We start from the raw sequence: 20,475 nt of genomic DNA, 5'->3' as shown, positions 1-20,475 counted from the left end.
TGGTAGGGCTCTGTACACAAATGTTTCATAAAAACTTGAAAATCTTGAGTTTAAATTTTAAGAGCGCCTTAGAAACCCACTGATCTACGTTTTAGTTTTATGTTTCTTGTATAAATAGAAAATTGGGTTGTCCTAAGGCCAAGGACATTTAACCAGTTACATGACACAGTAGCAGAATGCAGATCATTTGGCTTACAGCCCCATGTTGCCATTACGACATGATTTTAATCTTTGTTCTTGGATTTTTTTTTTTAAGATGTACTTCTATTGCAAAGTCAGATATATATAGAAGAGGAGAGACAGAGTGAAAGAGCTCCCGTCCTATGATTCACTCCCCAAGTGACCACAACGGCCGTTCCTGTGCCGATCCAAAGCCAGGAGCCCAGAGTTTCTTCCAGGTCTGCCACATGGGTGCAGGGTCCCAAGGCTTTGGACCGTCCTCGATTGCTTTCCCAGGCCACAAGCAGGGACCTGGATGGGAAGTGTGGCCGCCTAGATTAGAACCGGCACCCATATGGGATCCCGTTCCCATTCAAGGTAAGGACTTTAACCGCTAGGCCACAGCACCGGACCCCCTCTTGGATGTTTTTCATGACTGTCACCTAGCCATTTACTTGATTTCTTGATAACCCTATTATTTATATTTACTTATGTACACCCAACTTCAGGAATTTATTTTTAGGAAACCTGTTAAATGATTTTTTTAAAATGTATATTTTACTGCCTTATGTTTGATCAGGTGTTCATAATCAAATCCCATATTGTAATGAAACTACTTAATGAGATGTAAGTCAGAAATTTTAGAACCATGTAATTATGTGTTTCTTGAAGAATCTGCAGGGTATATAGCCATATCACACTGACAATTTTGTCTCATAAGAATTTTGCAATGACTCTTCAGATAAATCTGTTGACCATCACTCACTGAAGTAGTTTGTGTGTAATTTTAGCATAACGAGCTTCAGTTAAAAAACAGACCTTGCTTTAAAAAAAAAAAAAAAGACCTTCCTAAAACTTTTAAAATACTTCTGGGAGACACGTTTCCACTTCATTCTTTTGGGATTTAAGTCACAGTTCCACTCTGAGATTACTTAACTGAGTTGATACAACACTACAATAGAAGTCCTGCTAACAGTGACTTTTACTGATGGTCCTCGTAGTTCTTCTTGCCTTTTTTCATCTCCCCCTTACAATGAGTTATTACTTCAAATTCTAAAACGTTCCCTATTATCCATAAAGATACAATTCTTTAGCGGGCTGGCCTCCACCCGGGCATCCCATTCGTCCTGGCTGCTCCACTTCCAACCCAGCTTCCTCCTGATGCGCTGAAGAACGCAAGAGAAGATGGCACGAGGGTTTGAGCACCTGCATCCATGGGGAAAACCCTGAACCCTCAACCTTCTGCCCTCGTCAAGAGGTTGGGAGGGGCCAGAGTGCAAGAAATAGTGACAGGAGATTTTACTGGAGAGGGCTTGTAAAATTCATTCTTGACAGCAGTCCTGGCATACAAGCCTCAAAGCTGCCTGTGACCCATCGTAGTGGTGTTCGTGGGAGTGTTTTCCCATCCCACAGGCATCTTTAAGGCTCCACCACTACTGCCCATGGTGTCTGTCCGATTTGTCCCTCTGTGCATTGCAGCAAAACCAGGTGCAGGAACTCAAATTCCACTGTAGTCTAGGGGAGAAGAAATGTGCAGAACTGGATGAAACAGAACACCAGACTTGGGCCTCTAGGCTCTGTCAGCCCCTGAGTTTTCCATAGGCATTTGCTGCTCAGCCTGGGTTCTGTTTCTGCTGCCCTGCCTTGGCCTTGGATCTGAGCTGTAGGTCTGGGCTGCCCGCCTCCCTTCCCCTAGAGAGAGGGGCCTTTCCTTTGGGATTGGGTTTCCCCAGGGAGGCAAGGGTAGAACTCTTTAATCATATCCTTCTCCATGACCCAGAGTTTCTACACACAGTCTTTACAAACCTTCCTGAGACTTCAATGTTCTGCCCCATCTACTAACTGCCAACTGCAACATGCTGTTAACTGCAACATGGCAGTGAGGCAGATAACTGGGCATCTTTGTGTAAAAAGTGTCTGGAGTCCAGAAGCTAGCCAGCCACCTTCGTGTCCCGCTCCGTGCAAAGAGGAATAAACCCAGTTTCTTTTTCAAAAAAAAAAAATAAATAAAAGGCCCAACGGCATGGCCTAGCGGCTAAAGTCCTCGCCTTGAAAGCCCCGGGATCCCATATGGGCGCCGGTTCTAATCCCGGCAGCTCCACTTCCCATCCAGCTCCCTGCTTGTGGCCTGGGAAAGCAGTTGAGGACGGCCCAATGCATTGGGACACTGCACCCGTGTGGGAGATCCGGAAGAGGTTCCAGGTTTCTGGCTTCGGATTGGCTTAGTACCGGCCCGTTGCGGCTCACTTGGGGAGTGAATCATCGGACAGAAGATCTTCCTCTCTGTCTCACCTCCTCTGTATATATCTGGCTGTAATAAAATGAATAAATCTTTAAAAAAAAAAAAAAAAGAAAAGAAACAGTGGTGCAGGCTGGCAAGGGCAGAGCAAGTGTGCAGGAACAATCCTACGATGATGCAGGAAGCAGAACTAAGGCCAGCTGGCTGAATGACCAGGCCTCTGTTGACAATTAGCCCTTTCAAGGGCAAACCTCCAAGGACCTAAATACCTTGTACTGGTACCACCTCCTTTGTCTCTGTAAGTAGATAAAGTCTCCACCTTTAATACATCAACCATTAACACAGCACTTCAGGGTTTAAATGCCCATATCAGGGCCCAGACCGATAGCTGAGTGACTAAATCCTTACCTTGCCATGTGCCCACATCCCATTTGGGAACTGGTTCGTGTCCCAGCTGTTCCGCTTCCCATCGAGCTTCCTGCTTGTGGCCTGGGAAAGCAGTGCAGAATGGCCTAAAGCCTTGGGACCCTGTGAGTTCCAGAAGCTCCTGGCTCCTGGCTTTGAATTTGCTCAGCTCTGGCCATTGTGGCCACTTGGGGAGTGAACCACTGGGCAGAAGATATTTCTCTCTATCTCTCCTCTCCCCGTAAGTCTGCATTTCCAGTACAACAAAAAAGCAAGGGCCTAGCGTGGTGGCCTAACAGCTAAAGTTCTCGCCTTGAACATGCCGGGATCCCATATGGGTGCCGGTTCTAATCCCGGCAGCCCCGCTTCTCCCCAGCTCCCTGCTTGTGGCCTGGGAAAGCAGTTGAGGACAGCCCAAAGCCTTAGAACCCTACACCTGCATGGGAGACCCGGAAGAGGTTCCTGGCTTTGAATTGACACAGCTCCAGCTGTTGTGGTCACTTGGGGAATGAATCACTGGAAAAAAAAATATTTACTCTTTTTTAAAAAAATCTATTCATTCATTTGACAGGTAGAGCTACAGAGATGGAGAGGCAGAGGTACAGAAGGAGAGAGAAGTATTTCATTCACTGGTTCATTCTTCAAATGGCCACAACAGCCAGGGCTGGGCCAGGTCAAAGTCAGAAGCCAGGAAGTAGGAAACTTTTTTCCAGTCTCTTTCACGGGCACAGGGTCCAAGGACCTGGGCCAGCCTCTACTGCTTTCCTAGGTGCATCAGCAGGGAAGTGGGTCAAAAGTGGAGTGTAAAGGTGTAGCAGATAGCACCACTAGCTAATTCTCTGCGTGCAAGTGCTGGGATCCCATGGTGGCACTGGTTCATGTCTGGCTGCTCCACTTCCCATCTAGCTCCCTGCTTGTGGCCTGGGAAAACAGTTCAGGATGGCCCAAAGCCTTAGGATCCTGCACTGGTGTTGGAGACCTGGACAAATTTCTTGGCTGCTGGCTTTGGATTGGCTCAGCTCTGGCTGTTGCAGCCACTTGGGGAGTGGACCAGTGAATGGAAGATCTTTCTCTTCTTCTCTCTGTAAATCTGTCTTTCCAGTAGTAGCTAAATTCTCACCTTGTATCAGCCATTATCACTTATTGGTGCTAGTTCATATCCTGGCTGCTCCACTTCCTATCCAGCTCCCTGATTGTGGTCTGAAAGGAATAGAGGATGGCCCAAGGCTTTGGGATCCTGCATTCACATGGAAAGCCCTTAAGAGGCTCCTGGCTCCTGGCTTCTGATTGGTTCAGCTCTGGCCACTGTGGCTGCTTGGAGAGTTAAGCCAGCATGCCGGGGTCCGTGCAGTAGGTGTGAATAACCCAAAGGTGTGAAGAGAACAGCTCTCTGCTTGGCAGGGCCCAGGGAATTTCCAGCTACTTGGCAGGGCCTAGCGGATTTCTCTCTGACCACCTTGACGCAGTTTTCACCCCCTTTCGCATGGGCACTCAACCACCCCACTAAGAATTTTGTATTGAGGCATTGTCTGCCCCTGTGAGATGGCTTTTACAACCAACATGAGCTTCAGAGTTAATGTTACTGATAATGTCCTGGTGAGTGGGCCTTTAACTGCACACAGGAGTACAATCAAGCCCATGCTGTTTCCAGACACCTAATTGTGTACCTACTCATTGCCATAAAATCTGGCCCGGACATTTAGCATGCTTTCTGGGAAATGGCTTGATAAGAATTTTACAAACTAATGGAAATGATGGGAGTATGGGTTAAAACTGCCATGACAAAAAATATAGCTACTGGGACCGTAAAAGCTATCCTGTTACTGTGACCCTAAAGGCCATCCTGCTAGGACAAAAAATATAGCTACTGGGACCCTAAAAGCTATCCTGTTACTGGGACCCTAAAAGTTATCTTGTTACTGTGACCCTAAAGGCTATCCTGTTACTGGGACCCTAAAGGCTATCCTGCTAAGGCAAAAAAAATAGTTACTGTGACCTTAGAGGTTAGCCTGTCTTTGCAACTCTTTAGAACATAGAAACTGTAGTTGCTTTAGCTGCTTTCATAATTTCTAACTAGAGGAAATATAGGCTGATTTCACTAATATCACAAAGATATACTTTTGATTATTGTTTGATCACTTATGAGGTTGTAGAACCTGCAGTTGTAGAGGAACTTAATGTTTGAAACCTTTTGTCTTAGATCTTTGCTTTTTCTCTTTTGATGTATTTCTCCCATTAAGTGATGGATAAGTTGTAGAACAAGAATTGCAGTAAGAGTGTATTACTGAGTAAGATGTGTTGTCTACTGAGAAATTCTTGGCTGCAACGTTGGAATGGATAATGCCCTGTCTTAAGGTGAAACAATTTGTATAACTGTCTTTGGAAACACTCACTTGTCCATTGTAGAATTGAAACTTAGATGGAGTAAACTTGGCTCATTGCTAATTACAATTCTTTCCGCCGTTTTAACTCTTGCTTTACTTGTTCAATTAACAAACTGTGTGAGCTTGCTGACCTTTAGTGCCAATGGCCCGTAATCCCCCTAGACCAAGACTCCGGACTTACTAACCCATACATAATTCAAGGTAGGGGTCTGGTTGTCACAGGTGGCGCCAAGGTTAGAGCCCAGACCTGAGGAGAGCGGATGAAGACTGGCAAACCAAGATAAGCAAGGAATGTGGAATCCTTCCTCAATCATCTCTCAGGAAGCTGTACATTGTGCCCCCCTGAGGCTATGTCAAAATGCCCCTAAAAGAAAACCTTGTACTGCTTCTGTATAAATAAAGCAGACAGCTTTCTCGCAATGTCCACAATCATCCTGGAATGGTAGTGGTCTGTCTCTCTTCTTTCTACTCCTATCTCACGCACCCTTCTCGAGCTCCAAACTGAGCTGGAGCTGGTCTCCGGCACCAGCAGATAGATCTTTCTGTCTGTATGTCTGCTTTTTCAATAAAAAATAAAATAAATCTTAAAAAAATAGAAATCATTTAAAAAATAAAAGAAATGGAGTATCATATGGCATGCCAGCATCACAGGAGCTGGGCTCACGTGCTATACCACAATGCCAGCCTTTCCCCATGTCATTTTCTCAAATATGCTAGGTAGTATCCATATATCAGTTTATAGATTGAGTTTCTGAGGCAAACAGATGGAGTGGTTTCACCTGGGAGAACACATCACTGGGCAAGGGATCCCCAGAATGGAGCAAGACTGTGGCTGCCTTGGTAAGCCACTGCCTCCATCCCATCTGAGTGGCAGTTTAAATCCTGGATGTTCCGCTTCAGATCCAGACCCAGCTCCCTGCCAAATTGCCTGGGCAAGCCCTTGGGTCCCATGTCCACTGTGGGAGAGCTGGTGCTCTGGGGTCTTGTATTTGGCCAGACTCAGCCACTGCCATCATTTGGTGAGTGAACCAGCGGATGAAACATTACTCTCTCTGCTTTCCCTTTTTCTTTATAACTCTGCCTTCAATAAGCAAATTTTTTTAAAAGTGGGGAGGGAGTTTAAAAAAATTAGATTAGACACGCTAGAATGATGTCTTGAGCCTGGAAAACGGCAACAGCACTTTGATAGGGTTGTGAGCAAAGGAGATTTGCAGTTTAACAAGTTCTCCAAGCAATTTTTTTTAAGGATTGATTTTTACTGGAAAGGCAGATATACAGAGAGGAAATTTCCCACCTGTTGGTTCACTCCCCAAGTGGCCACAATAGCCAGAGCTGAGCTGATTCGAAGACAGCAGCCAGGAGCTTCTTCCGGGTCTCTCAAGTGGGTGCAGGGTCCCAAGGCTTTGGTCCGTCCTCGAATTTTTCTCCCAGGCCACAAGCAGGGAGCTGGATGGAAAGTGTAGCAGCCAGGACAACAACTGGTACCCATATGGGATCCCATTTAGCCACTAGGCCACAGTACCGGATCCTCTCCAGATAATTCTTAAGCACAAAGTTTAAGCAGTAATTAAAAATACACCAAGCGTTAGGTCTCACCTCTAAACTCAGTCATCTCTCTCCGTCTGTCTGTATTTCCCTCCTTGTCTGTACTCCAGAGAGGCAACCATGCAAAAACCATGGATTAGGTCAAGCGCTTTTCCTTGATTGCCTCTTCCGTGACAAACATGGCCTTTTTGCCTCACAGCCCCTTAACTCCACAGTTTCTCCCTTCTAAGGCAGCCATAGCCTAGGCCGTCACAGAGCTTTGAAAATTTTTAAGAGGGGGAGGAGGAGAGGAACTTGTCCGGCGGAACCACAATCCAGTCCGCCAGGTGTAGTCTCTGCCCACAGCCAATTTAGCCTTCTTCCCTTAAGAAAAATGGCGTCTGGCTGCGATGCGTTTCCGGTGACGACACCAAACAGAACACTAGGGGACCACGGGCCGGAAGTGGGCGCTCCCGCCACGCCTCCTGCCTCCGGTTCGGGTTTATGTTGAGCGAGGGCGATGAGGCAATCTTCGGGCAGGGGCCGAGCGGTGGCTGCCGAGTGACAAGTGCGAGTCGGGACAGGGTGCGCGTCAGCTGCCTCGGTCGCCCGCGCGTTCCCGACTCTCGGGGTGACCTTGGGGCGGGCGGGGGCGGGGAGCCGTGACGAGGCAGGGAGCTGCGGGCAGGGAGCTGCGGGCGGATGGCGAGCGGGGCGGGCGGCCGGCCGGGGCCCGCGGAGCCGCGCGAGGGCGGCGGGGCGGCTGGGTCGGGTCCCGAGCCGGGTGTGCGAGGCCCCCGCCGCCGGGGCTGCGGCGTGGTGGGGCCCCTCCCGAGGTAGGTAGCTGCGCCCCGCCGGCTCCCCGGCGGGAGCCGTGCCCGGGGCCGCCCCACTCCGCGCGCACCTGTGCTCGGCCCGGCTGTAGTCGTTTGGCCTGGGTGTAATTTTCGTGGGAAACCGTCAGGGGATGTAAAAAGCTTGAGATTCCTCCAAGTTTCTGGTAGTCAGGTTGGGAGCGTTAATGTCTTGCGTCCTGTATTGTGATGAAAGCGTGTTCCCCCAACGATTGGTTTTATGTTGTGATCCTGGATTCTGATTCTGATTTTTTGCATAGCTGTTTCCTCCCACGTACAACTCCAGGTTGAGAAAGTTACTTTTGCTTGTGAACTTGGCTGCTACTCAGTTGTTTGACGTGCTAAGTCACATGCAATCACAACTCAGCCATAATTAGTTTCATATTCCCCAGAGGGAAAAGTAGAAATTGAAATAAAGTAGAAATGTTGGCTAGTCACTTTCATTTATTGTAGTGAAATAGCTTTGAAAAGTAGTCCTTAACTGTCTAACTGGTATATTTCTGCGCCTCCACCCCCCCCAAACAACTACCTAAAAATGTTTTGGTAGTTTGTTCCATTGGGGAGTTAAATGAATGAACTTACAAGCTGTTACTAATGGACATGCTGTTATCAGTCACTAATTGATGCTGTTTTACCTTTGTATTTCTGTGCTAGCAGCATGATGGCAGACACTGCATCTCCGCTGAAGCACTTTGTGTTGGCTAAGAAGGCCATCACCACCATCTTTGAGCAGTTGCTGGAGTTCGTGACCGAAGGCTCACGTTTTGTTGAAGGTTAGTTCCTTTTAAGTTTGCTTGTTTTTTTTTTAAAGATTTATTTTTATTGCAAAGTCACATACAGAGAGGAGGAGAGACAGCGAGGAACATCTTCCATCCAGTGCTTCACTCCCCAAGTGACCGCAACAGCCAGAGCTAAGCCAATTTGAAGCCAGGAGTCAGGAGCTTCTTCTGGGTCTCCCACGCAGGTGCAGGGTCCCAAGGCTTTGGGCTGTCCTCGATGGGCTTTCCCAGGCCACAAGTAAGGAGCTGGAGGAGAAATGGGGCTGACAGGGATTAGAACTGGTGTGTTCAAGGCGAGGACTTTAGCTGGTAGGCTACCATGCCAGACCCCCTTTTAAGTTCTTAACATGATTATTGTTGAAAATATTTACAGTTACTTTTTTCTTCAAACTGTAGTTATCGAATGCACACACATACAGGAGACTGTGCTGTATAGTATGTGAGGATGAGTAAAGCCGACGTCAGTCCTGCAAAAGAGGAAGTTCAGATGTTGTTAAGAACAACTGATGTTGTTAATTACTTCTGTATCAATAATTCATATGTTGCTTCTGTCACCAATGGCATTTTGTAATCATACTCATTTGAAAGGTGAAGAAAGGTGATGGAGAAGTTAAGCAGGTTGCTCAAGATTATATAACTAGGAAATGCTCAAATGGCAAACCAGGCAGCCCGCAGTTAGCCATTATATTTGTCCAGCTTTGTAGCTAAGCGTTACCTAAGGCCTGTTTCTCTCAGGTGTGGCTGAGAGGTGGAGGGTAAAGGCAGAAAGTTTTCATCAGCTGAGTGTAACTGCTGAACCAGCAGCAGTGATGAGAAGCGTATCTTCCTTTGCAGCACTTCTTTGGAAGTTGTTTGTTGTTGTTATTTAAAGGTTTGTTCAGAAGACAGAGTGACAGAGGGGAGATGGACAGATTTTCTGTCTGCTGGTTCACTCTCCAGATGGCTACAATGGCCAGCTCTGGGCCAGGCTGAAGCCAAAGGCCAGGAACTCCGTCTCTGTCTCCCCTGCTCCTAGTAAGATTCAGACACTTGGGCTGTCTTCTGCTGCCTGCCCCGGTCATAATCTATGCAGCTGTACTGAAAGCAGAGTAGCCTGGACTCTACTTGGTACCCAAGTATGGGATGCCTGTATCACAGGCAGAGTTTTAACCTGCTGCCCCACAGTGCTAGACTGTAGAAGTAACAAATTTCTTTTGGATTTTAAAATTATGTGATTGACAAATATGCAATGAAAAGGGAGGGATTTGGGACTAGGTGTGGTAGCCTAGCGGCTAAAGGCCTCGCCTTGAACACACCGGGATCCCATATGGGCGCTGGTTCTAATCCCAGCAACCCCACTTCCCATCCAGCTCTCTGCTTGTGGCCTGGGAAAGCAGTCGAGGATGACCCAAAGCCTTGGGACCCTGCACCCAAATGGAAGACCCAGAAGAGCTCGGGGCTCCTGACTTCTGATCGGCTCAACTATGGCTGTTGCAGTCACTTGGGGAGTGAATCATCAGACGGAAGATGTTCCTCTCCCTCTTCCTCTATACATCTAACTTTGCAATAAAAATAAATAAATCTTAAAAAAAAAGAAGAGGGATTCACAGCTGACAGTGGGAGACATTGGTAGGTTGGTACAATCAACCTGTTTTTTTCTTTATTTTTAGGACTTGTTTAATTGAAAAAGTGACAGATCTTCTATCCACTGATTCCCCCAAAGTATTGAGGGGTAGGCCAGATAGAAGCCGGTAGTCTGGGAGTCCATTTGGTCTCCCTTGTGAGTGCTAGGGGCCCTGGTATTTGGGCCATCTTCTGCTTTCCCAGGCACATTAACAGTAAGCTAGATCAGAATTGAAAAGGTTGAGATTTGAACTGGTCCTTCACCCACTTTGTCACAGTGTCAATTTCAGAATCAAGCTTTTGTTTCCTTGTTGTTCCTAACTCTTCATTGCTATATTTAAACTCCTTTTAACCAGGAATTCTGCTTTGTTGTAATCCTAGCACTGAACTTTACACTTCCAAGTTTTGTCATTGACTGTTTATGCTTTGGCAAGAATTTGGGTTAGCACAAGACATTAGCAAAATATTAAAAAAAAAAATCGGTGGTAAATGAAAATGAAGTTAAAGAATCGGCATTGTTGATGGAGCACGCCAGGTTGCCCACCATTGATGCCAGTGTCCCATTTGGGCTGTGGTTCGAGTCTTGAATACTCCACCTGTGATCCACTTCCCTGCTAATGTGCCTGGAAGAGCAGTGGAAGCTGGCCCAAGAGCTTGCACCTCTGCATCCTTGTGGGAGACTAGGAAGCAGCTCCTGGCTTTTGGCTTAATGTGGCCCGGTCGTGAATGTTGCATTCCTTTGGGGAGTGAACCAGCAGGTGGAAGATACCTCGCTGTCTTTCCCTCTCTGTAACTCTGCCTTTGAAGTAAAAGTACTAACTAGGGCCCGGTGCAATAACCTAGTGGCTAAAGTCCTCGCCTTGAATGTGCTGGGATCCCATATGGGTGCCGGTTCTGATCCCGGCAACCCTGCTTCCCATCCAGCTCCCTGCTTGTTGCCTGGGAAAGCAGTTGAGAATGGCCCAAAACCTTGGGACTCTGCACTTGCGTGGGAGACCCGGAAGAAGCTTCTGACTCCTGGCTTCAGGTTGGCTGAACTCCAGCTGTTGCAGTCACTTGGGAGTCAACCATTAGATGGAAGATCCTCTTCTCTGTCTCTCCTCCTCTCTGTGTATCTTACCAATAAAAAATAAATCTTTTTTAAAAAAAGTAAAAAAAGTAAATATATATATTTCTGAAAAAAAGGAATAAGTCTGATACCTGCCTTTTCTTGCACCTGGTCCACATTGCTAAGAGTAACGTTTTAATGGCAACCCCTTAGAAATTCAGGTATGGCTCACGGTCTCCAAGCTAAGAAAAGATCTGTCTGCGTTATCACTTGTCTTCTTCCACAGAACTGAGAAGAAACAATATATTTAACAAGAAACATGAAGATTTTAGGTTTATATTCTATTTTTTCTTTTCTAAGACTTTTGTTGTTGTTGGAAAGTTGCAGAAAGGAGAGACAGAGTGGCTGCAACGGCCACAGCTGAACCAACCCGAAGCCAGGAGCCAGGATTTCCTTCTGGATCTCACACGTGGGTGCAGGGTCCCAAGACTTTGGGCCGTCCTACACTGCTTTCCTAGGCCACAAGCAGGGTGCAGGAAGGGAAGTAGAGCAGCTGGGATACAAACTGGTGCCCATGTGTGATCCCAGTGCATGTAAGGCGTTGACTTTAGCCACTAGGCTATGGCGTTTGGCCCAGCTATTCTATTTCTGTTAGGTTTAGGGGTAGCCACCCACCCTAGTCAGAAACAAAAAAGGAGGGAGATCCCCACCCTTATCAGGCTCACATTGGCGTGTATCCCTCTCAACTATGTAGAAGATGTTTGAAAAATGGAGACTGAACTTAAGAAAAATGTTCCAGTTTTGTGTATATTTCAGGAGCAGGAGATAATCTGACATTCACTCTCTTATCACTGTTTATTTACATGATTTATTTGAAAGTCCTCCTCATGGGTGCCTTCTGCAAATGCCTGCAGCATCCTAAGCTGGGTCAGGTTGAAGCCAGGAGCTGCAGCGTCAAGTAGCTGGCCCCGGGTAGGCACACGGGAGACCTAGACGGAGTCTGCAACTCCTGGCTTTGGGCTGTCCTCAACTGCTTTCCCAGGTCACAGGCAGGGAGCTGGATGGGAAGCAGGGTTGCCAGGATTAGAACCAGCACCCACATGGCATTCTGGTACTTGCAAGGCAAGGCCTTCAACCACTAGGCTACTGCATCAGGCCCTAAAGGCTTATTTATTTATTGACAGAGTTAAATATAAAGAGGGAGAGACCGAGCACGAGATCTCCCATCTGGATTGATTCTCCAGATGGTTACAACAGGCGTGGCTGGGTAAGGCTGAAGCCAGGAGCCAGGATCTTCCTCCTGGCCTCCTACATGAGTAGCAGGGGCCCACACTTTGGGGCTATCTCCTGCTGGCTTCAAATCCAGTAGCTTGGACTCGAAGCATTACTGGCCTTTGTGATGCCAGAATGACAAGCGATGGCTTAACATGTAGCGTTACAGAGCTGGGCCCTGCTGTTTTTATTATAGCACAAAGCCAAATATATACAGTCTTTAGTATGCTGTAATCATAAATCTATACCACTTTTTCTAATAACATTTCAATTTTTCAGCAACATTTAAGAATCCAGAACTTGATCGAATAGCCACTGAGGATGATTTGCTTGAAATACAAGGGTATAAGCACAAGATTTCCGTCATTGGCGAGGTGCTGTCTCGGAGACACATGAAAGTGGCATTTTTTGGCAGGTAATCCTGTGTTATTTTTTGTAAGGTTAGTTTCCAGAAGGCAGTGTTTCTTGAGCTTCTCCTGAGCTATGTGTCTAATGTTTCAGCAGGTAATATTCTTGCCTTTCCCCCCCCTCAGCAGTTTCTTATGTTGTATGTTAAAGCTGTTAGCATGTGAAAGATTTTGTTCATTTTAGCTGCTGGGTTAAAAATGAGGTTTTATGAAGGTGACCGTATTTCTGCCTTTTAAGAATGTACCTCTAAGAACAACAAGGAAAGCTTAGAACCAGACAGGAAATGGTCAGCGTGGATTCACATATACCTTACTAGGTAGGACACAGATTAGTGACTCCTCACCATGGTGTTGAAGATTTCTCTGCACACACCTCCTAAAACTGTTCTGTACCTCAACAGTTGACATATGCCTTGTTAGAGTTATAAGCCAGTCTAGATTATCCTAAAAGCTGCCAAGTCCAGCAAAATTATGCTTCAACACTATAAACTGCTAAATACTAAAATGAAAGTAGACACGAGACAGCTGAATAGTACCCGATAGCCATTTTAAGGTGTATAGCAGCCGGTTGTGTATAAACTAAAATTGAAATGTCAGTGAAGTAGTCACATGATGTGGTTAAGAACTTGCATTTTTTTTTTAACATATTGGTTACTCAAAACCATGTCAATTCCATAATGTTGTAAATTGGTGTTGATGTTATGTTGGGGCTTTTAATTGATCGGAATGATATTCTACCAGCTCTGCCTTCAGACCAGAGATGGTCCCCCAAGAAACCGTTGAATTTATCTGGACAATAAGATGCTGGACTCTATGCTTGGTGTTTGTTTGCAAAGAAAAAGTCTTGACTGAATTTGTACTGTAATACTGCAACAAGGTGGAGGAATCCACCATGGGGGGAGGGCACGGGGAGGGGATGGGGGAATCCCAGAGCCTATGAGACAGTGTCACATAATGCAACGTAATTCAAAAAAAAAAAAGAAGAAGAATGTACCTCTAAGAATTGACTCTTGGTTGATTAAAAAAGTGGAAGTGTAGATAAATGAGAAGTGTGATTTGTGACTTTTTAAAGATTACGTTGAGTATCACACCTGTTTGGTGGACTGTTAACCCTGCTGGTGGAGTAGGATGTGTTTTATGCCACTATTAACTACCCAGGATGATAGAGTATTCTCATTTAACCAGCCTACTCATTCATTTTTTTTTTAAAGATTTATTCATTTTATTACAGCCAGATATACACAGAGGAGGAGAGACAGAGAGGAAGATCTTCCGTCCGATGATTCACTCCCCAAGTGAGCCGCAACGGGCCGATGCGCGCCGATCCGCAGCCAGGAACCTGGAACCTCTTCCGGGTCTCCCACACGTGTGCAGGGTCCCAAGACTTTGGACCATCCTCGACTGCTTTCCCAGGCCACAAGCAGGGAGCTGGATGGGAAGTGGAGCTGCCGGGATTAGAACCGGCGCCCATATGGGATCCCGGGGCTTTCAAGGCGAGGACTTTAGCCGCTAGGCCACGCCGCCGGGCCCAGCCTACTCATTCATTTAATTGTCATTTGCTAACTGCATGAGGACCGTGTGGTATGTTAAGTATTGTTAAATATTGTAAAGACGAATGCCTAATGCTGTAGTTGGTGACTCAAAAACCATGTGATTTGTTTGTTTTTTATTAAACTAAACTCACAGGCCTTGTCAGGTGCCCCTCATCTGCTGGGAAACTTGCTTTTGCACTTGAAGTTTCCTATTCCTTGGAATTCTTTTTGCTTTTGTATGGTGCCTTGTCATTCTTCAGATGTTACCTTAAATGTTTTTCTCAAAAGTTGTCCCTAAAAAAAAAGTTGTCCCTGATCATTGTCTAAAATACTCCTTTACAGTTATTCTTTTATTTTTAAGTATTTACTTAGTATTATTTGGAATGCAGATTTATAGAGAAAAGAGACAGAATCGTCCATCTGTTGGTTCACTCCCATAACAGCCCGAGCCAGAGCTGGGCCTTTCTGAAACCAGGAGCCTGGAGCTTTTGGCGGTTCGCCCATGTAGGCGCAGAGATCCAAGGATTTAGACCGTCCTCTGTTGCTTTCTCAGGCTGTTAACAGGGAGCTGGATCACAAGTGCAGCAGCCGAGGGCTGAACCGTCAGCCATTTGGGATGCTGAACTGCAGGTGGAGGTTTAACTAACCTGCTGTGTCATGGTGCTAGCTCTACACAGAATGGTTTTGTGTTAATTGTGAGAATAGAGAAAAAAAGAATAGAGAAAGTTTTGGTTTTTTATTTTTTTATTTTTTTTTTTAAAAAGATTTATTTATTTTTATTGGAAAGGCAGATACACAGAGAGGAGGAGAGAGAGGAAGATCTTCGGTCCGATGGTTCACTTCCCAAGTGACCTCAACGGTCGGAGGTGATTCGATCTTAAGCCAGGAACCAGGAGCTTTTCCAGGTCTCCCACACACGTGCAGGGTCCCAAGGCCCTGAGCTGTCCTCAACTGCCTTCCCAGACCACAAGCAAGGAGCTGAATGGGAAGCGGGGCCACTGGGATTAGAATCGGTGCCCATATGGGATCCTGGGGTGTTCAAGGCAAGGGCCTTAGCTGCTAGGCTACTGTGCCAGGCCTTGTTTTTTTTCTTTAACCATAATTGTTCCAATTTTAGTATATGTGTTGCTGGAGCAAGCACTGTTTAACCATAATTGTTTTAGGTGTTTTAGGAAAGCAGAGTGTCTACAGTGTTAGTATTAATCACTGTGGGAGTATCTCTAAAGTCATGTTCTGTAGGTGCACCTGAAGAGTCTGCATTGTTAGTGAGCTCCCCAGATGATTCTGATGTGGGGTAGAGGGACTGAAGGCACACTGCAGGCTCAGTTGATGTGCAGGCTTCTGACTGGATCTGGAAGGAATAATTTTATTTTGTTAAAAAAAATTTGTTTTGAGAGCTGTAGTTAAAGGTTACAGAGAGGGAGAGCTCTTCTACAGTTCGCTGTCTAAATGGATGCAATTGCTAAGGCTGGGCCAAGTCAGAGCCAGGAGCCTAGAATTTCTTCTAGGTCTCACACCTGGGTGGGTAGTCTCAAGAATTTGGGTCATCTGGAAATACCAATTTTTCTTTTTAGTTAATAGAAGTATCAGTTTTAAGGGAGCTTATTGGTATCCTGACAAAATGTCATAATGGGGGAGAGGATCCCAGACTCTACAGAACTGTACCATGAAATTGAAAATTTAAAACAAAATTTTAAAAAAAATTTAAAACTATCATGATATAAGTCAGTGTTGTTGTAATTAAGGCAAGATGGCTCTCCGGAAAAACCAAGTCGTATTTCATAAAGATAGATGCTGTTTTTGTAGTGAAGGAAAAGGCTTTTCTGTGACTGTATAATAACAAATTAGAACTTAGCAACTTAAAAACAATCGTTTCATTGTGTTCACTTAGTATGTGAGTGAAATATTCAGACACTGTGTAACAGGGATGTCTTGTTTTTGCTCCAAGATGCCTGGACCCTCAACTAAGGAGACATAGCAGTCTGTGCTGGCTCGGTGGCCAAGAGTTGGGGTCGTGTGACATCTTCCTTCATGTGCCCTGTTCCTAAGCTGGCTAACTTGGAGATGTGAACTCTCCACTGTGCACCTGCCCAGACTTCTCCATTAAGCTTGATTTCCTTGAAGCATGGCAGACTTAGGATAGTTAGAATGCCAAAGCTGCAAGTACATGTGGTCCAGTAAATGAGATAGATACTATTTTATGTTCTGTCTGTATCTATATATTATAAATATTTGATGAAGCAGTTACAAACAAGGCCAAATTTAAGGAAATGTAACGTTAAATCCTGTCATGTGGTAGAAGGAATGTCCCAGAATTTTTACACGTGATTTTAAGTTGTCATGAGAAGGATGAAAGAATAACCAGAGGATAGCTATGTGGGAAATGTGGGGTTTATTTTCCTGACTCTTTGCTCCCTGAAATGCTTGGGTTCATTTTGATACTTGAGTAAGTCAGATTATCAGCTTTTTAATAAAAAGTGCAATCTGATGAAATTTTTAAGAAAATTGCGATTTTGAGAAAGTTGGCCTTGTAAAAACAATTTAACTCTTGTTTTTTCTGATTTTGTGTATTCTTCAGGACAAGCAGTGGAAAAAGTTCTGTTATCAATGCAATGTTGTGGGATAAAGTTCTCCCTAGTGGGATTGGCCATACAACCAACTGCTTCCTGAGTGTGGAAGGCACTGATGGAGATAAAGCCTACTTAATGACAGAAGGGTCGGATGAAAAAAGGAGTGTGAAGGTATAATCATGAACCTTTAGTCACAGAATGTCCTGGAAATACTGTCCTTAATACGCTCTTTTAATAAGTTGTTCTTGATGTCTGTATTGCTGGAGATGGAAGAGCTGTTGGTGTTTGTCTTCATAACTTTCAAAGCCACTTGAATATTTTAAGTTATCAGATTGTCTTGCCTCAAAGGTAAATTATGAAAGTAAGATTCATACTTAAAATAAGAGTATATTAGAATTTAACATTTTTTAAACCTTTCAGTGAGAAGAGCATTGTTGGTATTTTGTTTTCATTTAATGTTGGATTTGTTTTTTAAAGAAAGCTTTATTCAAAAATTAGTTCCTGAATCTGCTTTGATATATGCCTGCATTTTTTAGAACTTCTGTTTTAACTTAGTGAAAATATTCATTAATACATGTTACAGTTTTATCGGAAAGGGCTAATGGCAATCTACTACTTGCAAAAATTTCTCTATTTAGTGCCAGTAAGCTCTTTCAGCCACAATAGTTAGATAGATAGCTAGCTAGCTAGAGAGAGAGAGAGAGAGAAAGAAAAAAAGAAAGAGGAAGGAAAAAAAAGAAGAATTAAAATGTAGAATGTCCATTGTGGAATGAAAGTCGTTGCTAAAAGCACCATTTCTTTTTTTGGTCACTACCTCTTATGTCTAAAATTTTCTCCTGTGAACACAAAAGTTCAGTTTTGTTTTTAAAGATTTTTTTTTTATTGGGAAGTCAGATTTACGGAGAGAGAGAGAGAGCTTCTGATCCGAAGCCAAGCCAGGAGCTTCCTCTGGGTCTCCCACGCAGATGCAGGATCTCAAGGATTTGGACCATCCTCGACTGCTTTCCCAGGTCACAAGCAGAGAGCTGGATGGGAAGTGGGCTTCCAGGACACGAACTGGCACCCCTATGGGATCCTGGCCCATGCAAGGGAAGATTCAGCCACTCTGCCTTTGCACCAGACCACCAACTAATTTTTTAAAAAGATTCAGTATTTATTTCAAAGGCACAGTGACAGAGGTGGGGTTGACTCCCCAAATGGCCACCATCACCAGAACTGTTCCTGGTGGACACCAGGATCCTGGAACCCTGTCTATTCTCCATGTGGATTAGGTCTGCTCAGAGACTTAGGCCATCTTCTGCTGCTTTTCTAGGCACAATAGAGAGAGGGAACTAGAGTGGAAGTGAGCATTAGGCACTTTAATTGGTACCCGTATGGAATGCCCAGCCTGGCAGGTTGTGGTGTAATGTGCTGTGTCGCAATACCAGCCCCGAGCTGACTGATTTTTTTTTTTGTTAAGATTTTTAAATTTATTTGAAAGGCATAGTTACAGAGAGGAGGAAGATAGATTTTCCATCTTGGTTCATTCACCAAATGGTAGTAGGAACTGGATCAGACTGAGCTCAGGAGCCAAGGATCTTCTTCCAGGTCTCCCTTGTTGGTGCAGGGGCCCAAACACTTGGGCCGTGCTCTGCTGTCTTCCTAGGCACATTAGCAGGGAGCTGGATCAGAAGTGGAACTGACACACATATGGGGATACCAGTGCTGCAGGCGGTGGCGTTACGCATTACACTGCCTTGACGATCCCGATTAAAATATTGCATGGCCTGAGACTGTTGTTTGAAATATCCAGATGAGCTGTGGTATTCACCACCCCTTAAGCCTATACAAATGAAATAATCAGGTTTTTTTTGATAATTTTTTTTATCCTATTACAATTCAGACTACCTTGACTTTGTAGAGTCTCAAAGGCAAGTGGTGGTGGTATAATTTAAAGAAGCAGTTGGTCATTTCTCTTGATAAATGTTCCATACTACAGTTCTCTTCCACTCTTCTTTCCCTTTTTTTGTTCTGTACCCAAATTTAAATTTGTTTCCCTCAAGTGGTGACCTGCTATAAGGTATAGACTTTCAGTCTAGTTTACTTAGTAAAATAAATTCACCAAAAATAGCTAATATGGGGCCCGGCGACGTGGCCTAGCGGCAAAATTCCTCGCCTTGCACGTGCCGGGATCCCAAATGGGTGCCAGTTCTAATCCCGGCAGCTCCACTTCCCATCCAGCTCCCTGCTTGTGGCCTGGGAAAGCAGTCAAGGACGGCCCAAAGATTTGGGACCCTGCACCCGCGTGGGAGACCTGGAGGAGGTTCCTGATTCCCGGCTTTGGATCGGCACAGCACCGGCCATTGTGGTCACTTGGGGGGTGAATCATCGGACGGAAGATCTTCCTCTCTGTCCTCCTCTCTGTATATCTGACTTTGTAATAAACACAAATAAATCTTTAAAAAAAAAAAGCTAATATGTTGTTGAGTACTTGCTATGCACCAACCACTAAACACTTGTAGTTATACTAACCTCCCCACAACTGTGTTAGATATTTGCTTTTATTATCTTAGTTTTGTAGTGAAAACAGCAGGACTTCAGAGCCATGCTTTTTTTTTTAAGATTTATTTATTTTTATTGGAAAGGTGGATATAGAGAGAGGAGAGACAGAGAGGAAGATGTTCCATCCGATGTTTCACTCCCCAAGTGGCCACAACGGCTGGAGCTGAGCCAATCTGTAGCCAGGATCCTCTTCCGGGTCTCCCACACGGGTGCAGGGTCCCAAGGCTTTGGGCCGTCCTCGACTGCTTTCCCAGGCCACAGGCAGGGAGCTGGATGGGAAGTGGGGCTACCGGGATTAGAACCAGCGCCTATATTGGATCCCGGCATGTGCAAGGCGAGGACTTTAACCACTACGCCATTGCGCCGGGCTCCAGAACCATGCTTTTTAAATATTTACTTCTTGTGTTTGGAAGGCTAAGTTACAGCGAGGGACACAGGAATCTTCCATTTGTTGGCTCTTTTGTCAGATGGCTACAGTGCTCACATCTGAGCCAAGCCCAGAGCAATAGACAGGCCCAGGCACTAGCACTTATGTCATCTGCTGCTTTCCCAGACTCAGTAACAGAGAGCTGGATGGGGATTGTAATAGCCAGAACTAGACTGGTGCTTATAAGGGGTGCTGACGGACCCAGTGTGACAGCTCAGTGGCGCAGTTCTCACCTTGGTACTTTCCAGGATCCCATATGGGTGCCGGCTTGTACCCAGCTGCTCCACTTCCCATCCAGCTCCCTACTGTGGCCTGGGAAAGCAGTCAAGGAGGGCCCATAGCCTTGGGACCCTGCACTCGTGTGGGAGACTTGGCGGGGCATCCTGGCTTCCGGTTTCAGATTGGCTCATGGCTCAGCTCTAGCTGTTACAGCCATTTGGGGAGTGAACCAGAGGACAGATCTTTCTGTGTTTCTCCTCTCTGTAAATCTGACTTTCCAATAAAAATAAATAAATCTTAGAAAAGTTGTTAGTAATCAGGAATGCTGACATATTAGGCGCCAACCTAACCTGCTTCACGATGTGACTGGCCCCTGGGTACAGGTGTACAAATTGATAGAAATGTTTACTAAACCTGAAAAACCAAAAACTGCTGAACATTGTCGCTGTAGAAATGTGCTTCATCGCTGATTAGATCTGTATTACTCGTTTGTACATCCATGTTTGCCTTTGA

At 45.3% G+C, this 20,475-nt stretch overlaps 1 protein-coding gene across 4 annotated transcripts in view; it reads left to right on the top strand.

The window, feature by feature from the left end:
• Positions 1-7,162: 7,162 nt before the first annotated feature.
• Positions 7,163-20,475, top strand: part of MFN1 (mitofusin 1) — a 42,430-nt gene continuing 29,117 nt past the window's right edge. Inside the window, exons 1-4 of one of the 4 annotated variants that reach the window (XM_058661067.1) lie at positions 7,163-7,296; positions 8,220-8,338; positions 12,546-12,681; positions 16,784-16,946. In XM_058661067.1, coding sequence (XP_058517050.1) covers positions 8,224-8,338; positions 12,546-12,681; positions 16,784-16,946 — 414 coding nt within the window. In that variant the 5' untranslated portion in view covers positions 7,163-7,296; positions 8,220-8,223. Of the gene's footprint in view, positions 7,297-7,411; positions 7,548-8,219; positions 8,339-12,545; positions 12,682-16,783; positions 16,947-20,475 lie in introns of those variants that run through there. The other 3 variants (XM_004591326.3, XM_058661066.1, XM_058661065.1) reach the window with 3 other exon arrangements.

This window comes from Ochotona princeps, chromosome 3 (assembly GCF_030435755.1).
Source record: "Ochotona princeps isolate mOchPri1 chromosome 3, mOchPri1.hap1, whole genome shotgun sequence".
In the NCBI taxonomy this organism is placed as follows: Eukaryota; Metazoa; Chordata; class Mammalia; order Lagomorpha; family Ochotonidae; genus Ochotona; species Ochotona princeps.
This window is presented reverse-complemented; position numbering and strand designations above follow the sequence as displayed.